The following is a 20,444-nucleotide window of genomic DNA, read 5'->3' on the forward strand; positions in this document are numbered from 1 at the left end:
CACTTGGACAACAAAAATATCAATAAGCAGACAGTCTATTGAAGCCTTGTCTCCTAAAAAAACATCTTTCACTATTTTGTCTTTTTAAATTGCAGTTTAATTCCACGTTCGTCTTTTGTTTATATACTGTCCTGTAGTGAAGACCTATCCTGCATTAAATACACCCGGGGTTCTCCCCAGCCCCTTTTAGCTGGGCGTACCACCTGGCACTTTTCAGCATCCACCCGGCTGTTTTTGGGTGGTTACTAAAGAGTTTGGTCACAATACAGGGGCTGACACCTACCTACAATTTCTTCCCACCCAGCTTAAAAAAATTTCTTGCTTGAGCACTGACACCTTGATATGGGAATTCTTTCTTTTCCCCCAATTGTTCTGTATGTACTCCGAACCAGTTTATATGCCTTTTTAGCATTAAGGAGACATTGGGCCTGATTTATTAAATTTCTCAAAAACTGGGGAAATTGGACTATCATGGGAGAACCTGGCTGATCTAGCAATGGATCTGGTCTAGGACTAACAGCGAAGAGAAAGATTCATTCCAGGATTGCTGGATCACTTAGGTTCTCTCATAATAGTCTATCTTCTCCAGAGAGCTTTATTAATTCAGGCCTATAGTTTTTGTATAGAATATCACTTTTTCTAATAATTGAGAATTCTTTGCAACTTTAAAGATGTAGTGCATGAATTTTCACTTACAGCTTTAGAACTTTAATACCTGCTCTCTAAAGGAATGTCAAGAGTTTCACAAATTCTTTCACTGCTAGACCAGGCGGAGTAGAAACATTATCAAGCCAGCTCTGCATTCATTTTCTGAGACAATACATTTTTTTTTCCATAAAACTGTTCCAACTTTTGTAGGTCACTATCTGACATTTCTCTCTTGTCCCTCCATGAAGTGATGTACAGGAGGTTTCGGCATTCCAGAAATACAAAGACATTTTGTGTTGCACCACATATGCCCCCTGTACTGTTTATACATTATGGGGCACATTCTCCTGCAATGAGCAATCCTATTAGAAAACAACCTCCTCTCACTGCAGGAATGCCACATGAAAAGTACAAGTCTGCATAAGATTTCCAACTTGTGAGGACTGTGTAAAAGCAATCCCTAAGATAAATTGTGGGTTATGTATAGATATTACCTACAGTTCAGGTTTCACCTAATATAACTTAAGTCCTGTGATGTCAAAAGTCTTCTCTTTAAAGCGTGTGTATGTGAGCTCTGTAATTGCTATAATTGTGTTTATATAGTGGTGTGTGTGCTTTTACCTTAAGGCTATTTAACAGTAATTCTCAGTTTAAATCGATATATTTAGGACAAAATAGGCCTAGAAAAAAGGCCAATGATACCTTCTGCTTTTCTGCTATATACTGAATGTATGTGCCTTGTGGAGCCATTATGGTTACAATTGTGGCCCACTTAGGATTCATTTACAAGTGTGCAGTGTTTACAAATTCACACATTTTATAGTGTTGCATGACCAATCAATTTGAATGGCACAACCATAAACCAGTATACCATCAGGCCACATACAATGCATTTTTGTGGACTGTGTTAAAAAAAAAAAAAAAATATATATATATATATATATATATATAAATAATGTGTAATTTTTTTGTGTTGCATTTGCCAAATTTAATTTTGTTCCCTCAACCCAATGCATGTAGTAATGGTGTGTGTATGTATGTGTGTGTATAGATAGATAGATATAAGATGTGTGTGCGTGTGCAAATGCCATTACCCTTTAAACAACTACAAAAAATTAAAGTTAGGAAAAGTAACTCTTTTTAAAAATGTATTCAAGAGATGAGTGTTGCCAGGATTAGAAGACTCTGACCACTGTGAATGCATCTACTATGAAGCATTAATACACAACAATCTAATATGCATTCTAGGCTTTTGAATGTCCTCTGATTGTAGGGCTAATACTTGGGTTTAATTTCTTTTTCTAAACTAATTTTGTTTCTATGTGATTATTGCAGTTAAACAGATTTGTTTATTTAATGATTTTAATCTAAACACTGACCAATCTGTTCTACCAAAGATTATTCTTCCATGTGCATGGCCACTCTCAGCCATGGCCCCAGTCGGCTTTATAGGCTGGTTTTGGCCTTGGCCTAGTTGTGGAAGGTGGAAAGCTAATTAGTTGTGTTAGTTAGTAATGTTCAGGTATTCCAATACCAACCCACAACATAATGCAGTCAGAGGTCAATGACTGATTAACTGCAGGACCTAGGCGATTAAAGGTAGGCCCGATTCCCAACACTCATCCCCCATACAACATACAGATAGAAGCAATTCAGTTCTCATCTTTCATTAGTTTAGTGTAATTAGACTAATAAAACATGGATTTTGAATGAACGGCTTTCTATATTTTTGGTCTTTTTAAAAAAAAAACTAAATAGTAGCACAACTCTAATTTCACTGGTGTTCTGACACAAGAGGCTTTGTAAGACATATATGCTTTTATTAAATTTCAATAAAACAGAAAAATTTGGCATCAGAATGAATTCCCTGCAGTTAGATGTTTCTATCTGTAACAATCATCCTGGTTTCAGGAATAATGGTTACGGAATTTAAACGTTGCCACGTAACTACATTAGATTGTAGCTATACTGCTGCCAAGTTCTTATCTGCTTTAATAAGATTTAGAAAAAGCCTTGATGTTTTATGAAGTCCCTTGTGCAGAAATGTATTATTTATTTATTTATTTTATTTTTTTTACCATGGCTGATTGAATTTAATTTTTTTTTTTTTTTTTCCTGTGTGCTCAAAAATAAATGTCTCTGTAGTTCGGGGAACTCTATTATCTGCTCTTTATTGTGTTGTGACCACATTAGCAGATTATCAATTGCTAAACTGATAAGTTTATAACTAGTTTTGGTGTTGCATGAGGTAGGGACCACTAATGCAGAAACATCTAAACCTCAAACTAAAAATGTAATGTGTTGCAGCTGCTCAGTTCTGACATAGTAGTAGTTGTAGTAGTAGTTTTTCATTTTTCAGGGTTTTTTTTTCACCCCCATTTAATAAGTTAGAGAGTTTTGTAGTTTGTTGACAATACCTAGGAATGCAAATAACATTGTTTAAGATTTGGTTTGGTGCACAGGAGGATATTCCAGAAATCACACTGAACAACTGGTAAGCCACAATATAGTACTTAGGTTTAGCAACAAAGGAAGTGAGGTTCACAGAACTTGGCATTCTCCAGCAATGTGGCCTCTATAATTTGTAATGAAAAGAGCCCTGAATTACATACCACCTTCAAAGTGCTCCTGGAAAAAGTGGTTAAGATATATGAAGCAAAACTATATTAATTTTGTATGTGATGAAATGTTTTGAAGTTTTCCCAAAATAAATAATTTTATGGAGATAAAATATTCAGATTGACATAAAGATATTGAGATATGTTGGCTCCCTTTTAGTTTCATGGTTAATTTTGTTAAAATGTTTGCTTATTTTGACATATTTTAATAGTTATTTATAATTATTGCATAATGCTAATGACTGTAAATACACAAACATATAAGAGGGAATCAACTATAATATTCACTGATGTTGCCAAGTTTTTTTTTTTTTTTCCCTAGTCGATTTATAAGTAGACCTAAAAACAAAGTTTTAGCCAGTTAGTCTTGTCCAAGTGTATTTTTTTCAGTCTATTTTTATCTGGATTCCACATCCTGCCATATTTTGCAGCACATCACTTCCCCAGCAAAGAATTGTATGCTTGCTGTCACAGCCTTATACTCCAATTTAAGATGTTTAGGAGATACAAGTTTCTTAGAAAGCGTCTTTTGCTGATAATCATTATGTGTCAGAACAAAATGTTTGTTAGTGCCTTTTGTACAGCAAGGGCTTAATACAACGGGTTTCATGGTGTTTAAATTTAACATCAGATAAGCATGGAAATAAGCGGGTTTTGTACACATATGGGAGCACGTTACCCACCCAAAATGCAATGCCTTGACTATTTTAGTATTTCTTAGCAAAATATAAAAATACCTATTCTATTTCTAAAATTGTATTTCATCTCTACATTACATTCACATTTTTTCATGTTTTACCCTTTCCTAAACAAGTAAAATGTGTGTTGGTATTCCTGAACTTTTAAATTCCTATTTGGGTTAACCACCTAGCACCTTTGCGGCACAGAAATTCTTACCAACCTTGCCAAATGGATTCCAGAGCTCTGCAGCGCCTTCTCCAGGCAGTCTGTAGAATATTGGGTGATGTAGTCCTGGGGTTCAGAAGAAAATACAAACCGTTTCATCTGCAAAAAATTTACTAGGCTGTGATGTTGTAAAGAGTGTTAAAAGTAGTTTCTGGCAACAGGAACAATTAGAAGAAAAAAACAATACTGGGACATGCTCTAGAGCTGTCAAACGTGGTTGGGGGATAAATTTGGGTGGTGGCTCATTCACTTTAATGAGTGACTAATCTGAAACTAACATCTGTATAGCAGGTGTGGGGCTTTTAGAAGTCTTATTTTATTAAACGTTTTTTTTAAAGTGTGATTGTGACAACGCTCCATTCTGTGGACAATATGTGGTCATTTTTAAGGCTGCTCACTTTGTGTGGTTCATAGGACGATAGAGGATACGTGGTATCATTCATATTATATCCTTTGTGGCTGCACTTAATTTTGCTTTGGTTTCTCATTTATGCAGTGACAGAACCATGAAGGGTACACATTTTGTAATGTAAACATTGTAACCAATACCTATTTTTTTCTTTAGCACAGCAGGGTACCTGCAAAATCCTCCCCCCCCCCCCCCCCCAATCTGACTGCCTGTAATGCTGACAGCTGTTTTGTACAGGAAGCCAAATTGTACTATCTCATTTATTGCTTTGCTCTGCATGTGGCCCAGGCTCATTTATTAACGGCATAGTTAAACAATTTTTTTTCTTCCACTTCGTCATGGGCTGAAAATTTCAGTTTCCCATAAACAAATTTTGTTGAAATTAAAGGCCTTGTTTGTTTTGAATATGGAACATCTGAGTACTTCCTTATCCAGTAACCCAGCATCAGGCTTTCTTAACAATTTACTTTGTATAAATCCTTCAAAACCCAATGCACATTTTACTTTTGGCGCAGGCTTATGTATATATTTGCTTCTCTTGCAGCTGGAGGTGACCCTGGATCTGGCGGAGAGGCGGGAGATTCGCTCTGCGATCCGAGAGTTACGCAAGAAGGAGTTGGAAAGATGCGAAGAAGCCTTGGCCTCCAAACGTTTCAGATCAGAGAGAGGACAGGAGGACAAAGAGAATCAGCCTGGGTTAGTTAATGTATTTGCCATAGGCTTGCACTCCGACCAAAATAGTGTAGTATTTGTACATATAAATGGCAGATTTGAGAATTACTTGTTTGGCCTTATGTGGTGTATAATTCATAAACATGAAGACCCTAAAATGGAATTACGGAGAATGGATTTTTTTTTTCTTCCTGAAATCTTCCTGCAGAATAGGACTGGGAGAGGGAGGGGTAAAATGGTTTTGCATGTGTTATTGAGTTGTATGTGCAGATCAACTTGTATTCTACCATTACTACTCTGCAGATGATGTGATAATCAGTGGACCATTATTCTTTTCAGGGAAGAGCAACAGCAGCGGGCTCTGCATGCGTTGGCTGGAAGACTACAGGAGATAAATGATGTGGAGGAGCTGACAGCACTGGTACATAACTTGCTTTGTGTTTGATAGGAGTGGAATGTAAACCAGGCTTCTACCTAGTGCTCCTCTTTTCAAATCCCTTATCGTCCCATTTTTTTTTTTTTTTTTTTTTTTTTATTATACCTTTGAAAATATTTAATCTATATAAATGGTTTTCCAACCTGTCACAATATTGTTACGGTTCCTAACAATATTGTTCAACAATCAAACCCCCTCATAACACTGAATTAAAACATTGTCATGTATACAATAACTCATAGTGCCCAATTATACTCAGACAAATATTTCCCACCTAAGCTTTTGACCTAGGGGGGCTTTTATAGAGGAGAGTGGATGTCCATAACATTTTTCCCTTAGTTTCCACTTTGCTGCATGCACAGCTTTATAAATGTTTTATTCAAAGGTGGACATAAGGAGGTTCAAAGAGTTGTGCTGCATGAGGGCCCCAACCCTCCTCAGTTTCCGCACAGGGGCCCATTGTTGGCTTTATCCGACACTGCTCCTAGTGTCTGATAAAATGGCCAGGCTTCTGCTGATAGACATTCTCTGTATGTATTGCTACTCTTCCTTTTCTGGTCCATTTTGTAGATATGCTTCAAGGTGGTAGAAACCCTCTGGAAAGGCCCAGACTGAAAGAATGAATTTTGCATGAATTGCAATGCCTTCAAATTTCCTAACCCACCACCTAAAATAAATTATGATAATACGGTTTCAAACCTAACTGGAAAATAAATAACTAAAACAAGGAAAAAGAACTAACTTAGAACCAGGCCTTTGGTCACTCCTGGTAAGTGCTGATCAAGTCACAGTGACACACCACTGCCTCCTGAGAAAGCCGAGTCTGTCAAATCCCATCCAGATGTGCTATGGTGGGTTCTCATGGGACATGGGGCACTCAGCTTTCCCAGAGACGGCAGTGAGGAATGGTAAAATAACCTATGCCTACAGGAAGCTTTAAGCTATCTATTTAGGATGTTGCCCTTTCTTTCTGTTAATAGACATACTGACAGTTTGTATGCAGAAAAATATTTCCTTATGTATTTCAATTTTGAAAAGGTTTTTGTTATAACATTTTACAGACCATGTATTGGTCTGATAATTGGCCTGGAGGGCTAAAGGGCCTATTTATAATGGTCAAATTTAGCTTTATTTTTGTAGGACATATTTATTATACTTGCCAAAAACTTTATAAATGAAATAGTAAGTTCCTCATTTTTTCCGGTCGGATATAAATACCCAGTAAAACATGGAAATGGCATTTTCACATTTGTGTTTTAAGCTATGTTCTCTCTATATGTGGGTAGACTGTATGAATATTGTGCCTTTTTTGTTTTTCATTTGTCCCAGCTTAGAGGAGCCAGTGAGTACGAAGAGAGGAAACTCATCCGTGCTGCTATTCGGAAAATCCGAAATGATGAAATTGAAGGTAAATGCATACATCGGAATAAACGTTATCATTGTCCTTGGCTTTTTATGCTATTATAAACTGACGTCTAAATTGTCAATTAAATATTAGTATGCATTCTGAGAATCTGGTTAGTACCGTTTTAAATCCTGGCATTTCTGTAGGGCCAAAGTTCATAGAAATTTGATTAGGAAGAAGGTAGGCAGAATTCCTTAAGCTAGGTACTTGCAATAATTATCGTTTAGAAAACAAACGACTAGCAATTATGCATAATTATTTTAAACGATTGTATTGTGCACAATTCTGTACATGTTGTAACAATACGATCGTTCAAATATAATCCATCAATAGTGTATACACGCTAGATACGATCGTTTGAACGATGCAGGAAGTGACATGTGACATCGAACAACCGTACACACAATAGATAGTGAACGATCGTCGCTCCAGCGACAATCCTCATTTGTCGGCGTTGTGCACTTTTTTTGTTAACGATTATCGGACGATCGGTCGTTAGTTGTGTTAGTTGCAAGTGTGTACGCAGCTTTACAGCCTCCAATCACATTCACTGCCCTTGAAGTTTGTTGATTGGTGATGCAAAAGGTGAGGAAGTTTACCAGCTTCAAGAAGTACATTCCCAGTGACCACTGAGGTGTTTTGTAGAGGTTTGTTACCTGTGAGTTACAGATAACTAAGATTATGGTCAAATAAATTGAGTGAACAGTCTAATTTTTCTCCTATCCCTTTACAGGTGTTGGAAACAACAGCTACTGGTCTACACAGTGATCCAAAACCAAGCAGTCATGTGATCACCGTGACAGCCATTCAGTGTGGTCATTGTTTGCAAATTGACCTGCTGTTTTTAGCTGTCGTTTTGCAGGGAGACATAGTACAAAAATTTGTCTAATTAAGAAGAATAAATACAATTGAACAGGGTATTTATTAAAACAATTTGTCAACTGAAAGCCTTATATAGCCAAAAATGAAGGTAGGAAAGTGTCCATGGTTATCAAATTAACCAATGCAATGAAGTTGCTAAATTTGGTCTGGGCTTCTAGGCTTCAATGACCACTGGGAATGTAGAGGAAAAGCATGATGTTGTAAGAAAGTGTTCTGTGTTTTGAGTAATAATATTAACATGTTGGCCAATTGGTACATAATATTTGGGACTATATGTAACATACCTCTTTGTTGTGTATGGGTTATAGCAGCCACATTGGCAGGAATGCTGGTCAGCCGCACCACTGATCGAGACAATGGCTCCACGCAGTCTAAAGGCCTAGAGTGCATTGCAGATCTTTCTTCTTTGGTAAGTATAAATGACTTTGCCTTTAAAGAAAAAAAAATCAAGCCCTACATAGTGATAAGTAGAGTGCTTGTCTTGCACCTTTCACCTTACCAAAGTAGATTAACTTTTTACGGATTTCTTTTGTAGGAAAGTAACATATGTTTGCACTAATCAGTGTTATGTTAAGAGTAAGTAGATTAATGTCAGTGATCATGTCATGTCACTGTTAATTAACATTGCCAAACCCAGCAAACCAAGAATTCTTTGGGCAGGAAAATTGATAATAAGGCTTCTATTCATAAATATGTATATTCTGGTATGCTGGGGTATGTTTGTGACAATTATTAAGAAAGAGGGCTATTTGAATGAATGTTGAAATGTCTTTATTGTTACCGGGCCCAGCTTTATGCAATTAAGGCATTTTTAGGTAAAGTTAGTTTCTGTAAGAAAGACCTTTGGTCATGTCATCCTTATTTGTGCTTTTTCCACTGAACTAATTTGGGCAGCACTGGTAGCTGGTATAGGTAATCATAATATTACATGATAGGTGATCATAACTTTTCCTTATTATGAAATTATTAATCCAGGCCTATTTTACAAGATAATCCACCACTCCCCAGTCAAAGATTTCAGTATGTAATTACTGTGAACCTGGCATAAATTTTTGCCTCCTGCTAAAACAAATGCACTCCGCGAATAGACCTCAGCCATGTGGGCAACTTACCTGCCTGCCAGTCATTACATGAAATGCTTGCTCCCTGTCTCTAAACCATGTTCTGGAATAGATACGGGTTCTTAATCCATTGCTCACAGATAATCCAGACAGGGATTATTCCAGATGTGGGTTTTAATGCCAGCAGCCAAGTATGTTGTCATTAATATCCAAACTGTGTGATGTGTGTTCTTCTAGCAGTCTGGCTGAATTCTTCCTCTATAGGCTCCTATAGTAGTAAAATATGTGTGTGTGTGTATGTGTGTGTGTATATATATATATATATATATATATATATATATATATATATATATATATATAATTTTCTGACTTCATATGTCTTACTATATTACCCTTAGGCTCAAGAAAAAGAGGACATGGAGGAAAGAAAAATCATCAAGGCCCAGATTCATGAACTCCGCAGCAGTCAGAATGGAAGCACCCATACTACAGTGGATGGTATGTAGTCCTAGAAGTTTACATTTTACAGCCTTTACTGTTTTTATATTCACGATGAGACTGGTGTCTGTCATTGTTTGTTTTAATAAATTTAACAAGCACAGATGCATTAAAATTGTAATAAATAGATACCTTTTACCTACCGGATGGTGTGAAGAATAGTCATGTTGATGAGCATGAATAATAAATACATCATATGGACAATAAATCTTTAATTGATGAAGTCATTATCTGCTGACTGGTTGTTGTTGTTGATTGCTGCAATTTACAGTTATGTCTGGTCTTCCTTCATGTAAGACACCAATACCAACTTATGTCTCTACTTTATGATTTTAGGATCTAATATGTGCTTAGTTTTAGTTGCTGCTTGTCATGTACTAGGTCGAGTCAGAATATGAAATGGAACTATCCATTATAATAGTGTAAACTGATGTCATTCATAAAGTTTTAACAATTTCATATTTATCTTGTGAGTGCGTAAGCTGTATATTTTACAATCATATACTGTAAATTTTTATACCGCAGTAGAATTTTATGTCACTGGAGCCCTGACGACTGCTACTTAGAGTGTGCTGAATGATTGTGCTTGGAGTGTGCTCTTGAGGGGGGGAAAAAAAAGTTTACACATCAGTTTGAGAACTCTGCTAAGAACTGTTTGTCCTGAAGTGGCTGTAGCATAAACACTGACATCTAGAAAAGCTACAGTCTGTACTTTATAAGTATCGTACTGCCTAATATTTCCACTTACCATTAACCATAGAGGAAAAGTTTGACTTTTTGGTTTTTATGTGGATATGTTTCTTCCTAAGCATATTACAGATGGTTGGATTTTAAACAGGTTTGGTTTTGAAATTTTCTAGGACATGCTTATGGAATGTAATACTTTGCTGGTAGTAGTAGTGCAAAGGGTTGGTACGTATTCATTGAATTTTTCTCAAGTACAGGCCTGCGCAATTGCTTTTTGTCTACTTTCCTTAATAAGATAGAGCAGAATATGGAGTTCTGAGCACAAGAACCTTCTGTTATGCAGATGGATGCTTCAGACATGAAAAAATTTAATGTAATGTAAATAACTTCAATTTATTTCTGTTATTTATTTAGGTGAAGCAAAATGACTATTTAAAATGTAGTTGATTAATTTGTAATCAACCAAAATAAAATATACAGCGGTTCACAGTAATGAAGCACAAGGCTAAAATTCACTTCCAAATCTGTCTTTCCTTTTATAAAGCAGTGTGTTAACTTATGTGAGGTCTTACAATCAAAAAGACCAGTCCTATCCAACTGTAGTTATTGCAGGCCAGGGTTCTCACACTTCTATTCCTACAGCAATACATTTTTGTGTTTTAAAGAGTGGTTTTCAAACAGTCCGAAAATACCTCTGGTAATTTAGAAAGCCTTGCTTGCAAACCCTGGCCCTTGAAGAGTGACATTGGACATTCCTGATAGTTTATAAATTATCAAGATCACTTGTTGCACCCTAGTGAAAAGGACCACAGACAAAGTTAGCATGCATAAGTGTAAATATATATATATATATATATATATATATATATATATATATATATATATATATATATATATATAACATTTTTTTAAAAAAAAACTTATAACGAGAATATCGCTTATACTGGCTACAGCCCTGGGTAAGATGTAGCCGCGTGATTTAAAAAGCAGTGGTTATGTTAATGAAAATTACATGTCAACACAAATCCGGAGATCTATGCAGCTGACATTTATATGGCCAATCTTGACTTTACTTGTAAAAAGTTAAATTCCCATACTCCACCTGAACCTCCCTGTTTTTCCATAGAATGGTTGGTCTTACTAACTAATGAGACTTAGCAAGAGGGGCTGGGCGAAGTGAAGCTTGAATTTTTTTTTTTTGCCTAGAACTTAAATCAACACTTCAGGTACATTTATACTGATGCATTTGTTCTCAATGATGATATCCCACTGTAATAAAATTGTATTACCTGTTCATCCTTCCAGTATATACATTCATATATCTTCCCACTTCTGTACAAGGATGGAAGTGCACTTCCAAGTGTTCATTTTGTGGAGATGTTGTCAACCTGTGGACAAAAGTAGCCTTGGATTGACATGCAATTGTTTTGTATTGTTAGCAAGTTTTTATTATTAGTACCCTAAATTATTATCGTAAGCACTACCAAAATGTTTTTTCCTAACACCCTTAAATGTTACTTTGACATTTTTGCTGGACTGCTTGAACTGTTCAAAGAAGTGGAAAAACTAATGGATCAACTGGATTAGCATGTCATAACACAGGTCAGGGGGCACTCCGGAAGACAGATTACTGTGTCAATGCCAGTGACTGTCTGCATCATATACATCATGTTATCTATGTAATCACGTCACTCCTTCAGGTTGGTTCATCCTGTTTCTCATGTTTAATATTTGCTGATCCTCCTGAGATAATCGGTATCAAGCCCAGCAAAGTATGGGAAATCTTTGGCATGGTCTTTCATGTGAATTACTTCTCATTAACATGATGTTGCACATGTTGCTTTTGGCATCATGTCTTTTATGAGTTTGAGAAATGCCAATATTAACTTGTCATAGCTCCTCTGATGACAGCTTGGAGGGTGGAGAACTTGCCTTTATTGTTTACCTGTTGTGGCAAGAACAACTGACAACTTTTCAGGCTTCCTAGAATGCTAGTGTAAGTTGGGATTCAAATCTGTATGGATTTTTGTTCCTTTTTTATTTTTTCTGACTTTTTTTCCAGAACTATTTAACCCCTTGATTTTCTCATTCCCCAGAACTATTTAACCCTTTGATTTCCTATGGTTTGCAAAATACTGAATTTAGATGTGCTGTGCACAGGTGGTTAAATTGTTCTTTGACACAAGCTTAAAAGTGTACAGTTAGAATGTGAAGTTGAATCTTATTACTATTTTCCATAGGGTATTGCTTCTTGTTGTTTGGCTCTAGTGCAGATTTCCCCTCATTTTTTTGTAAAAGGCTCACTCCAAAACCATAAGCATGCCTATACTTTGGTTTTTAATTATCTTATTTTTATAAACTAATTGTTTTTTTTCCTGTGTTTATAGACTCCTCACCTGATATGGTTCTACACCTGAGTGCTCCCTCCAGAGAAAAGTTGTCTTCGTCTTCATCTTTGTCATCCTCTTCATCATCTGAACCTGGACATGTGTCGCAGTCCCATACAACAGAGCACTCCACCCTTGGCACAGACTCCGAGGAAGATGCTACACAGAATGAAAGCACTGAGGTTTTTATGGATTCCACTATACAGATCAAAGAGGAGAAACCTCCGAATAATAGTATTACCCTTCAGAAACAGAGTTCTCAAGAAGAACAAAAGGCTGATTCCAAAGAAACAAGCAAAACCATAACCTTGAAAGACAAGGTAGCTATTTATTCAATGCACCTAGGATGTCTTTACACATTAATAAATATATGCTCCATTCTATGGTGGCAGAACATTTGTGGGGTAGGATCTTGTCTAAAAATCAGTGATTTCCCTTCACTGCCCATCTTGGAGGTTAGTCTGGGAAAGGTGAGGTAAATTCCTGTTCTAGACACAATTTGCATCTGCAAGACAAAGTGTAGGAAAATCTCTACAAGACATTTTTCTCCAATAAAGATTTTCTCCTTCTGTTGCTATTAATATTAAACAGAATTGATATAGTGCCAACATATAACTCAGCGCTGTACATTAAATTGAGGTTGCAAATGACAGACAGACAGTGACACAGGAGAAGGAGAGGACCCTGCCCCAAAGAGCTTGCAATCTAGGAGATTATCTGTCAGGATTTTTTAGTTGAATTCCTTTATTTTAGGAGTTGTCGAAGAACAGTAGCCAGTAAACCAAAATGGGGTGAACTTTGTCTAGTGTGAACATAAATTGAATTAATAATAATTTTTTTTAAAATAGTTTGCCTTTACATTTTTATGTAAGGATCAGGTTTGGAGCTAAGATTGTTTCATTTATCAGTGCAATTGCAATAGACAGGTACTTTGTTGTCTGTCAGTTGATTTCCCCCCATTTCAGCACCACACAGCCAAATGAGATAGTAGTTACCAGATTAAGGAATTAATCTTGTGTTACCAGTGCAGCTTTCTTATGTTTGTATCCATATGCCATCATTCTTCATTGGCCATTGAGTCTGGGTCTTTGCCTTTGTCCGGTAAGCTGAGCACTGACCAAGAATGCAGCAGCATTAAACTGGAAATGGCAGTGATTCATGCATTACTTAAATGTTACAAAAATTACAAATTCTATGTGGGGGTTAAACAGTAAACACTTTTTTATATGTCAACTGTGTATTTAGTTTGGTTTTCCTGGCATTCCACAAATAGTGGGGGAAAAAGTCAACATATTTCATTTTAAACCACACACACCTAGTTTTGTACTTTCTTTTTTTATTCTTCATAATTATTCATAAGTCTCCATTGCCTTTCCTCTACTGTCAAACGCTGCATGTGGTTGTGACCCCTGTAAGATTACCAATATGTGTAGTGAAGTCATTGACATGGTTTTACTTGTTGCACTAATTCCTTTAGAGTAAATAACCACACATATTGTAATATGCAGTCATTTTAATTTGAATATTAAACCAATTGGGGGTAAAAGACATTTTGTCCTTTGCAGTCACCTACATTTTTTTAACAGTATTCCTATTTTGCATTTAAAAACTGTAGATTTGCAATGCAGAGCCTAAACACCTAATGGCCTCAGAACAATTTTATGTTGAGTTTCCATACAATAAAGGGAGAAAATGTTACATTTTTTACTTTTCTGCTTAGCTATTGGCTATGTAAGGTTTGATATTAAAGAAAATATTTTAATAAATGTTTGACCTGCAACAAGTTTAAAAAAGGTATCATTTTTATAGCTTTACAAGCTCTTAAAAAGTAATTATTACTTAGGAGCTGTGTAAATCACGTGTAAACCACACACTACTTGCACACTACATTTATGTCCAGCAGGGGGCAGTGGTGTAGCATTGTGCTGTGTGATGATGCTTGGGTTACCTCCATAAAGACATAGTATGGTAAATGCCCTGTACAAGTCCTTTAGGAGCTTCTTTAAACGGGCAAAACGGTTCTTGTTCCTAACTAATACATAGACTCTGTATTCATAACAGTATTCATGATCAATGCCTTTTTTTTCCTTCAATTTTAATGCTCATATTGTCATAAAACTACCACTAAACCCCAGTTTATGTACTATAAAAAAAGAAACAAAAAACAGCGGCCGTCTGTGATAGCGGATTGTCTAATTTTTAAAGGGAGGACCTACTGAGAATTTCAGAGAAGTAATTTGCTCTTGTAGTGGACCCCCTATATTCTTTCATCTTTAAATCTAGATGGCAACTGAAAAGTAGAGCCTAAATAAAGTTGATATGTTCCCTATAACATAGAATATATTTGGTAATGTTGTACCAAAGCAATGCCCAGGAAAGAGTTTTTGTTTAGAAATCCTCCTCATTTGGTATATGGGGGTGCCTAGGCACTGCTGTGATTACAGCTGTATATTTAGCAGTCAGGAGAAGCAATGCTGTAGATTTTACATTGCTCAGTCCCAGGGAATGAGAAAAGAGGTGATGTTACTGCTGTTCTCATCACTGGTCTTTATTGCTGGACTTTCTGCAGTGAGGAAGCAAAACCCTGCATCAACATGGGAATATAGAAATGGGGGAAGGTGAGCGGCAGGGAGACCACCAACAATACTGTTCCTTTGCCCTCTGACTGCCTTTTTCAGATTGCAGAGTTTGGTTCCCCTGTTAGCCATGCTAAATGTTTTACTTTGTTACCAGGGTCTCACTTTCTCAGCTTGGACCTACCTACTACTATGTTGCAATGGGAGCACTTTTGTGTTATACCTACTTGACAGTAGGTCGGCATCTGCTTCTAGATTGTAAGCTTTTCAGGGCAGGGTCCTCTCCTCCTGTGTTGCTGTCTGTATCTTTCTGACATTTGCAACCCCTATTTATTGTACGACACTTTGTAATATGTTGACGCTATATAAGTCCTGTTTATTAATAAAAATAATAATAATAATGTCATTTAGGTGGGGGGGGGGCAGTCTTTTGTTGAACCACGAAGTCTGCTTATATGCCACATGATTGTTCTTCAGGTGCCACTAAAAATGACACTCTACATGTTTGCAATGGGCATGTGTGCCCTTAGGTTGCCAGTCCTATCTAACTGTTTTCATAGCAGCTAGTTTTAAATGCTTAATGTTACTGTCAAGTCTTCCATCTAGTATTCTTGTTTATAAAAGGAGCACAACCTAGTAGTACTATATCAATGTTTTTGTCTTTTGAGAAGTATTTTTGAGATTTGCTTCCTGCATAATAGAAATGGGTGGTTAGTTGAGGACAATGCAGTAGACTTAACATACCATTGTTATTTGCCTTTGCAGAGTGCTGATAATAAAGTATCGGCTCCAGAGGAGACGGCATCAAGGACAAGCACAGAACCAGGTAAGGCTGACCATGGCATTTTCTGTTATTGAAGTCACATTGTGTTAGAAAATACTACAGAATCTGTTTCTGGGTTACATTTGGAATCAGTATTTCATTTTAATCCCATAACTCGATGCTGTATATAAATAACCCCTTCAAAGAAGATATGTATAGGTAACACACAAGGACAACTGCTACATGCCGTAATTTAATCATTTTTGTTCATGTCTATCTATATTGTAGTGTTCATAAAGGACCCTGAGCCAGCTGGAAAGTGGAATCTTTGTTTTATAGGGAATTGGCAAAGTCATTAGGGGTCTTGTGTATTGCCCTGTTATTACTAAGAGTTGGGATATTTTCCTAATAGCCACCAATCATCCTGAACTTTCATGAACAGCAGCATTAACAAATACCTTACTGTTGTCTCTAGAAGTGTGTTACAGAACCCATGTATGTAGTTTTCTTATATTGGAAGCTAATCTGCAGTTCAAGGGGGGTACCCATGAAAATGTGCCTGATTCACATGCTTCCACTCTCTTGATAAATTACACCATTTATGTATAATATATGGGGGGAAGGCCCTGGAGCATCATGTGAGCTTTTCCCTGCATCAAACCAACATAGCACACATACATGTTAAGAATCCCAGCTCTGCATATTGAGATAGGAGGTATTTTGAAAAGCGTTTTTTATATGTTTGGGACTGGGTGAGTTCTTGCCAGACACGCATACTACTTGTTGGATTTCTCTATACCTTGATTGATAACTAAGACTGACCTACACGCGTGCAATAATTGTCGTTGCAAAGGAACTTTCCAATGACAAACGACTGCAAGATGCATGAACTAGAACTGTACATTCTGCTCTATGGGGAGGGAAGGGGGAGAACGACGAAGTGGCACCCCACTGCGCTCTCTCCCCTTCACTTTCATTACAATAGTTTATCATCCATGGATCCACCAGGACAGTTGTAAGAACGACTAGCGCTGTACACATGCCAGAATATCATCCGATATCAGCCCTTAGTTGAATATTGGACAAGAACCGTTACAGATGTGTACATACCCTAATGATTAGTGTTGGTAATTTTTATGCCAATAGAACAGTTTCTCTTAGTGTAAAGATTGGAGAGGTCTGAAAGTCTGCCCTGATTACTGTTCTGCATTCCACCTATTACCCTCAAGTAGTAAATAAAAAAAGGTTTTTTATATGCCCTAAAATGGTTTTTAAAATGTTTGTTTTGAATATTCCCCTTAAATGATAACAAATTACGCTGTGAAACATAAAATACTATACATTATTTTTAGGTTTACAAAGTTTACTTGGTAGCTGTCATGGGATAGAAGCTGTTTGGTCCTCATTGGATTTAAATAGTTTGATTGTCTAATAAAGACTGAAGAAAAAACAGGCAATTACTAAAAGTAATCTTGAACTGCTTTGTCGTAGTATCAAATAGTGGCATGTTTATTGAAGTGTTTGGCCACATTTTTATTTTTCTGTAAATGTTTCTGTATGACAATCTAAACAAACTCTAAATCCAGTTGATATGTGATGTACAAGCTTCCGTTTACCTTCCTCGATTGAGGCAAATCCCCCTTTTGTGTCCCTTAAGGTCAGTGCGGGGGCTTCATTAAAAGAAGCAGTGCTGTCAATGCAGAAAGTGGTAGGCAGAACTAGATATGGTTGGGTTCTGAAGGCCAGGTTACAGGCTTGTAAATAATCTTTGATAATGCAGTAGCCACAACTCTTACAACATTTTTCACCCAACTTACTAGGTTCTTAGAGGAAGAAAAATAACCGTATGTGCAGATGCGCAGGACATGCCTATCTACTTGTCCCACAGCTATGAATCTTCATTTAGGTAGTGCGAGGGTCCACAGGACTACATAGACCTTCTTCATTCTATGTATTATAGTTGTTGACACAAGATCTAAATATACAATACTGCTACCAAGGTGCACCAGGAAGTCCATCTGTGTGTTACTTGATTCACTGTGATGTTTGTGTCTGATCTATAATAATTCCTGCATGTGGTTTCATGGACCATTTTATTCTTTATATTTTTATTATAAGCTTAGATGGTAATCCGGATGGGAATCAAATTGTTATTGAGGACATACAGTAGACAGGGCTACATCATTTTTTATTTAATTGAATTAGAGCATGAATGAGCAAACCACCGTGGCTGCACACACATCTGAAAAAAGCCCAACTTGAAGGACATTGCTGTCTCTTCTGCACACTTTTGAGGATGAATTGGTTCATGGCAGTTGTAACTACAGATGTCATTGAGGAATTTAATTTTGTTCTTGGATGTTTTGCCTGTTGTCACTAATCAGAGCAGACCTTTGTTAAAAAAAAAAACTCCCAAGATACCAAATCTCTTTATTTTTAGGTCCTTGCTTGGTTAAACCCTTGAATTGCTATGGCTGTAGCATTATTTTTTCTCATTTTGAATATTTTTTTAACTGAATCTCTGCCATGTGGGGTTTTCTTTTCACTCTAACAAACTTTCTATTGTCAGAAAACCTCTACTATTAAATCCATCTGATTTTAGAAAGGAGCATTTTAACAAAAATATCAGTGAATCTAAATACCATCCACATTGTGCTCCAGTTTTTCACCAACATACTTTATTTTCTATGTAGCATTTTATGAATGCATTCATGTAAAGAAGATGAACTTAATGTGAATGTTCTTGAATGAATGTGTGTAATGTAATACAAGTCTATGTGTTTGGGAGACCTGGTTCATAGTCCTCCCCAGTCCGTTTTTGGTGGAAGGACTGCCCGGCTGCCATGCCTTTTCCGCCTAGCTCTTATCAGCAGCTCTGATGATCTCTTATCAGCTTTTACCAATAGGCTGCTTCCTCCCTTCTTCACTGATAAGAGCTGATTAGAGCTAGGAGAAAAGCATAGCTATGATGAGATCAGGACTCAGGCTGACCTTTCCTATTCTATAGCTGTGCTGAGTCTTCCATTGGGAAACAAAAAGTGTGTGTGTGTGTCATTCTGCAGCCTTACAGCTCTGTGTATAAACCTTCATATCTTCTAAACTGTATGTCATAATGAATTTTCAGGGTGCACAGGGAACACTCCTAGTTAGTAGTAGCCTTAATTTCAGCACTCCAGCTTTAAAAAAAATAAATAAATCAAGATATGGGGATCAGAATTGTAAAAACTTGTGAAAATACAACGTTGGGGTTCCTGTTTCATAGGCAAGTGCACCGAGTAGTCCTTAATTGAAAATGCAAATTGGGCACTCCCTCCCAGGGCCACTTACATGGAATGCAGCATTGGGATGGGGCCCCTAAATTAATACCTACCTGTCAAAAATCTCTACCCGTCATACTATGTTACCCTATCTGCTTCTCTTCTTTAAATCCCAATTTCCTTAGAATGGTGGGGTGTAATAATCCCACCCCACACACAATTAACATTTTATTACTATGGCAAACGTACTGCCCTGTTGCACAATACTGTGCACTTCTAACATTGGAACCCCAGTTTCTCTGGAAACTAAAAATGTGTGGGGAATGTCTGTGGATAACCCTCCTAAAATTGTATCACTGTTATCATTAGAACATAAACTATGCCCATCAAAACAAAATTAGGGTTCAGGTACTGGTAGGGTACATTCATGTGTAACAGGGCAGTGTATTTTGATTCGCACAGTTTGTTGTAATGATGCCATGGTGATCAAAGTTTGGGGGGTGTTAGCCACAAGTGTCCCCCACTTGCACCTATATTTTTGCTTACCTGCACCTCTCTGTTCTAGAGAAATTAGGGTTCAAGGTAGGGAAGTGGACCGTTTGATGGGCAGAGGTTTTTTTATGTTCTAATCATGCCATGGCAATGACATTTTAAGGGTTTATACATCTGTTCCCCACTTGCACCTACATTTTCAGTTTCCTGCACCTCCCCATTCCAGATAAATTGGGGTTTAAAGAACAGAATCAGAACGTGTAGCATAGTATTACAATTCGTTTTGTGAAAGGTAGGTTAAAAATTTAGGGGGCCCCACCCAATGCTTCTTTCATTGAAAGTGGCCACTTGGGGTCCTTAATATACATCTTCAATTTTGGACTCCTAGGTGCACTTGCTTTTGAAACAGCAACCCAAATGTTTAATTTCCACAAGTTTTTAAAGCGTGATCCCCATATTTTGAAATTAAAAAAAAGAAATCCGTTGTGTACCCTAAAAATTTCAAGTAATAACCAACAATTTAGGAGAACTGAAAGATTGAACACGGTGAGTTGTTAGGCTGCAGAATATGACAAGCAGCCTTTACATGCACAGCTATCGCACTGCGGGTGGATAAAGTGCTCAATCTCATGCATGCCCAATGCCATCAGCACCTGATGGAAGGTGAGCGTCGTAAAGAAGAGGGAAGCTGGGCAAGCTTGAAAAACTGCTAGGCCTGAAAAACCCAGCACTAAATGCCTGTTACCA

At 37.0% G+C, this 20,444-nt stretch overlaps 1 protein-coding gene across 2 annotated transcripts in view; it reads left to right on the forward strand.

The window, feature by feature from the left end:
* SMTN (smoothelin) overlaps positions 1–20,444 on the forward strand; it is a 78,396-nt gene that overhangs the window by 29,210 nt on the left and 28,742 nt on the right. For both annotated transcript variants that reach the window (XM_072415252.1, XM_072415254.1), the window contains exons 2-8: positions 5,126–5,277; positions 5,593–5,674; positions 7,019–7,097; positions 8,285–8,385; positions 9,436–9,535; positions 12,610–12,929; positions 15,951–16,011. In XM_072415252.1, coding sequence (XP_072271353.1) covers positions 5,126–5,277; positions 5,593–5,674; positions 7,019–7,097; positions 8,285–8,385; positions 9,436–9,535; positions 12,610–12,929; positions 15,951–16,011 — 895 coding nt within the window. The remainder of the gene's footprint in view (positions 1–5,125; positions 5,278–5,592; positions 5,675–7,018; positions 7,098–8,284; positions 8,386–9,435; positions 9,536–12,609; positions 12,930–15,950; positions 16,012–20,444) is intronic.

The sequence above is a fragment of the Pyxicephalus adspersus genome, chromosome 6 (genome assembly GCF_032062135.1).
Source record: "Pyxicephalus adspersus chromosome 6, UCB_Pads_2.0, whole genome shotgun sequence".
Taxonomy (NCBI): Eukaryota; Metazoa; Chordata; class Amphibia; order Anura; family Pyxicephalidae; genus Pyxicephalus; species Pyxicephalus adspersus.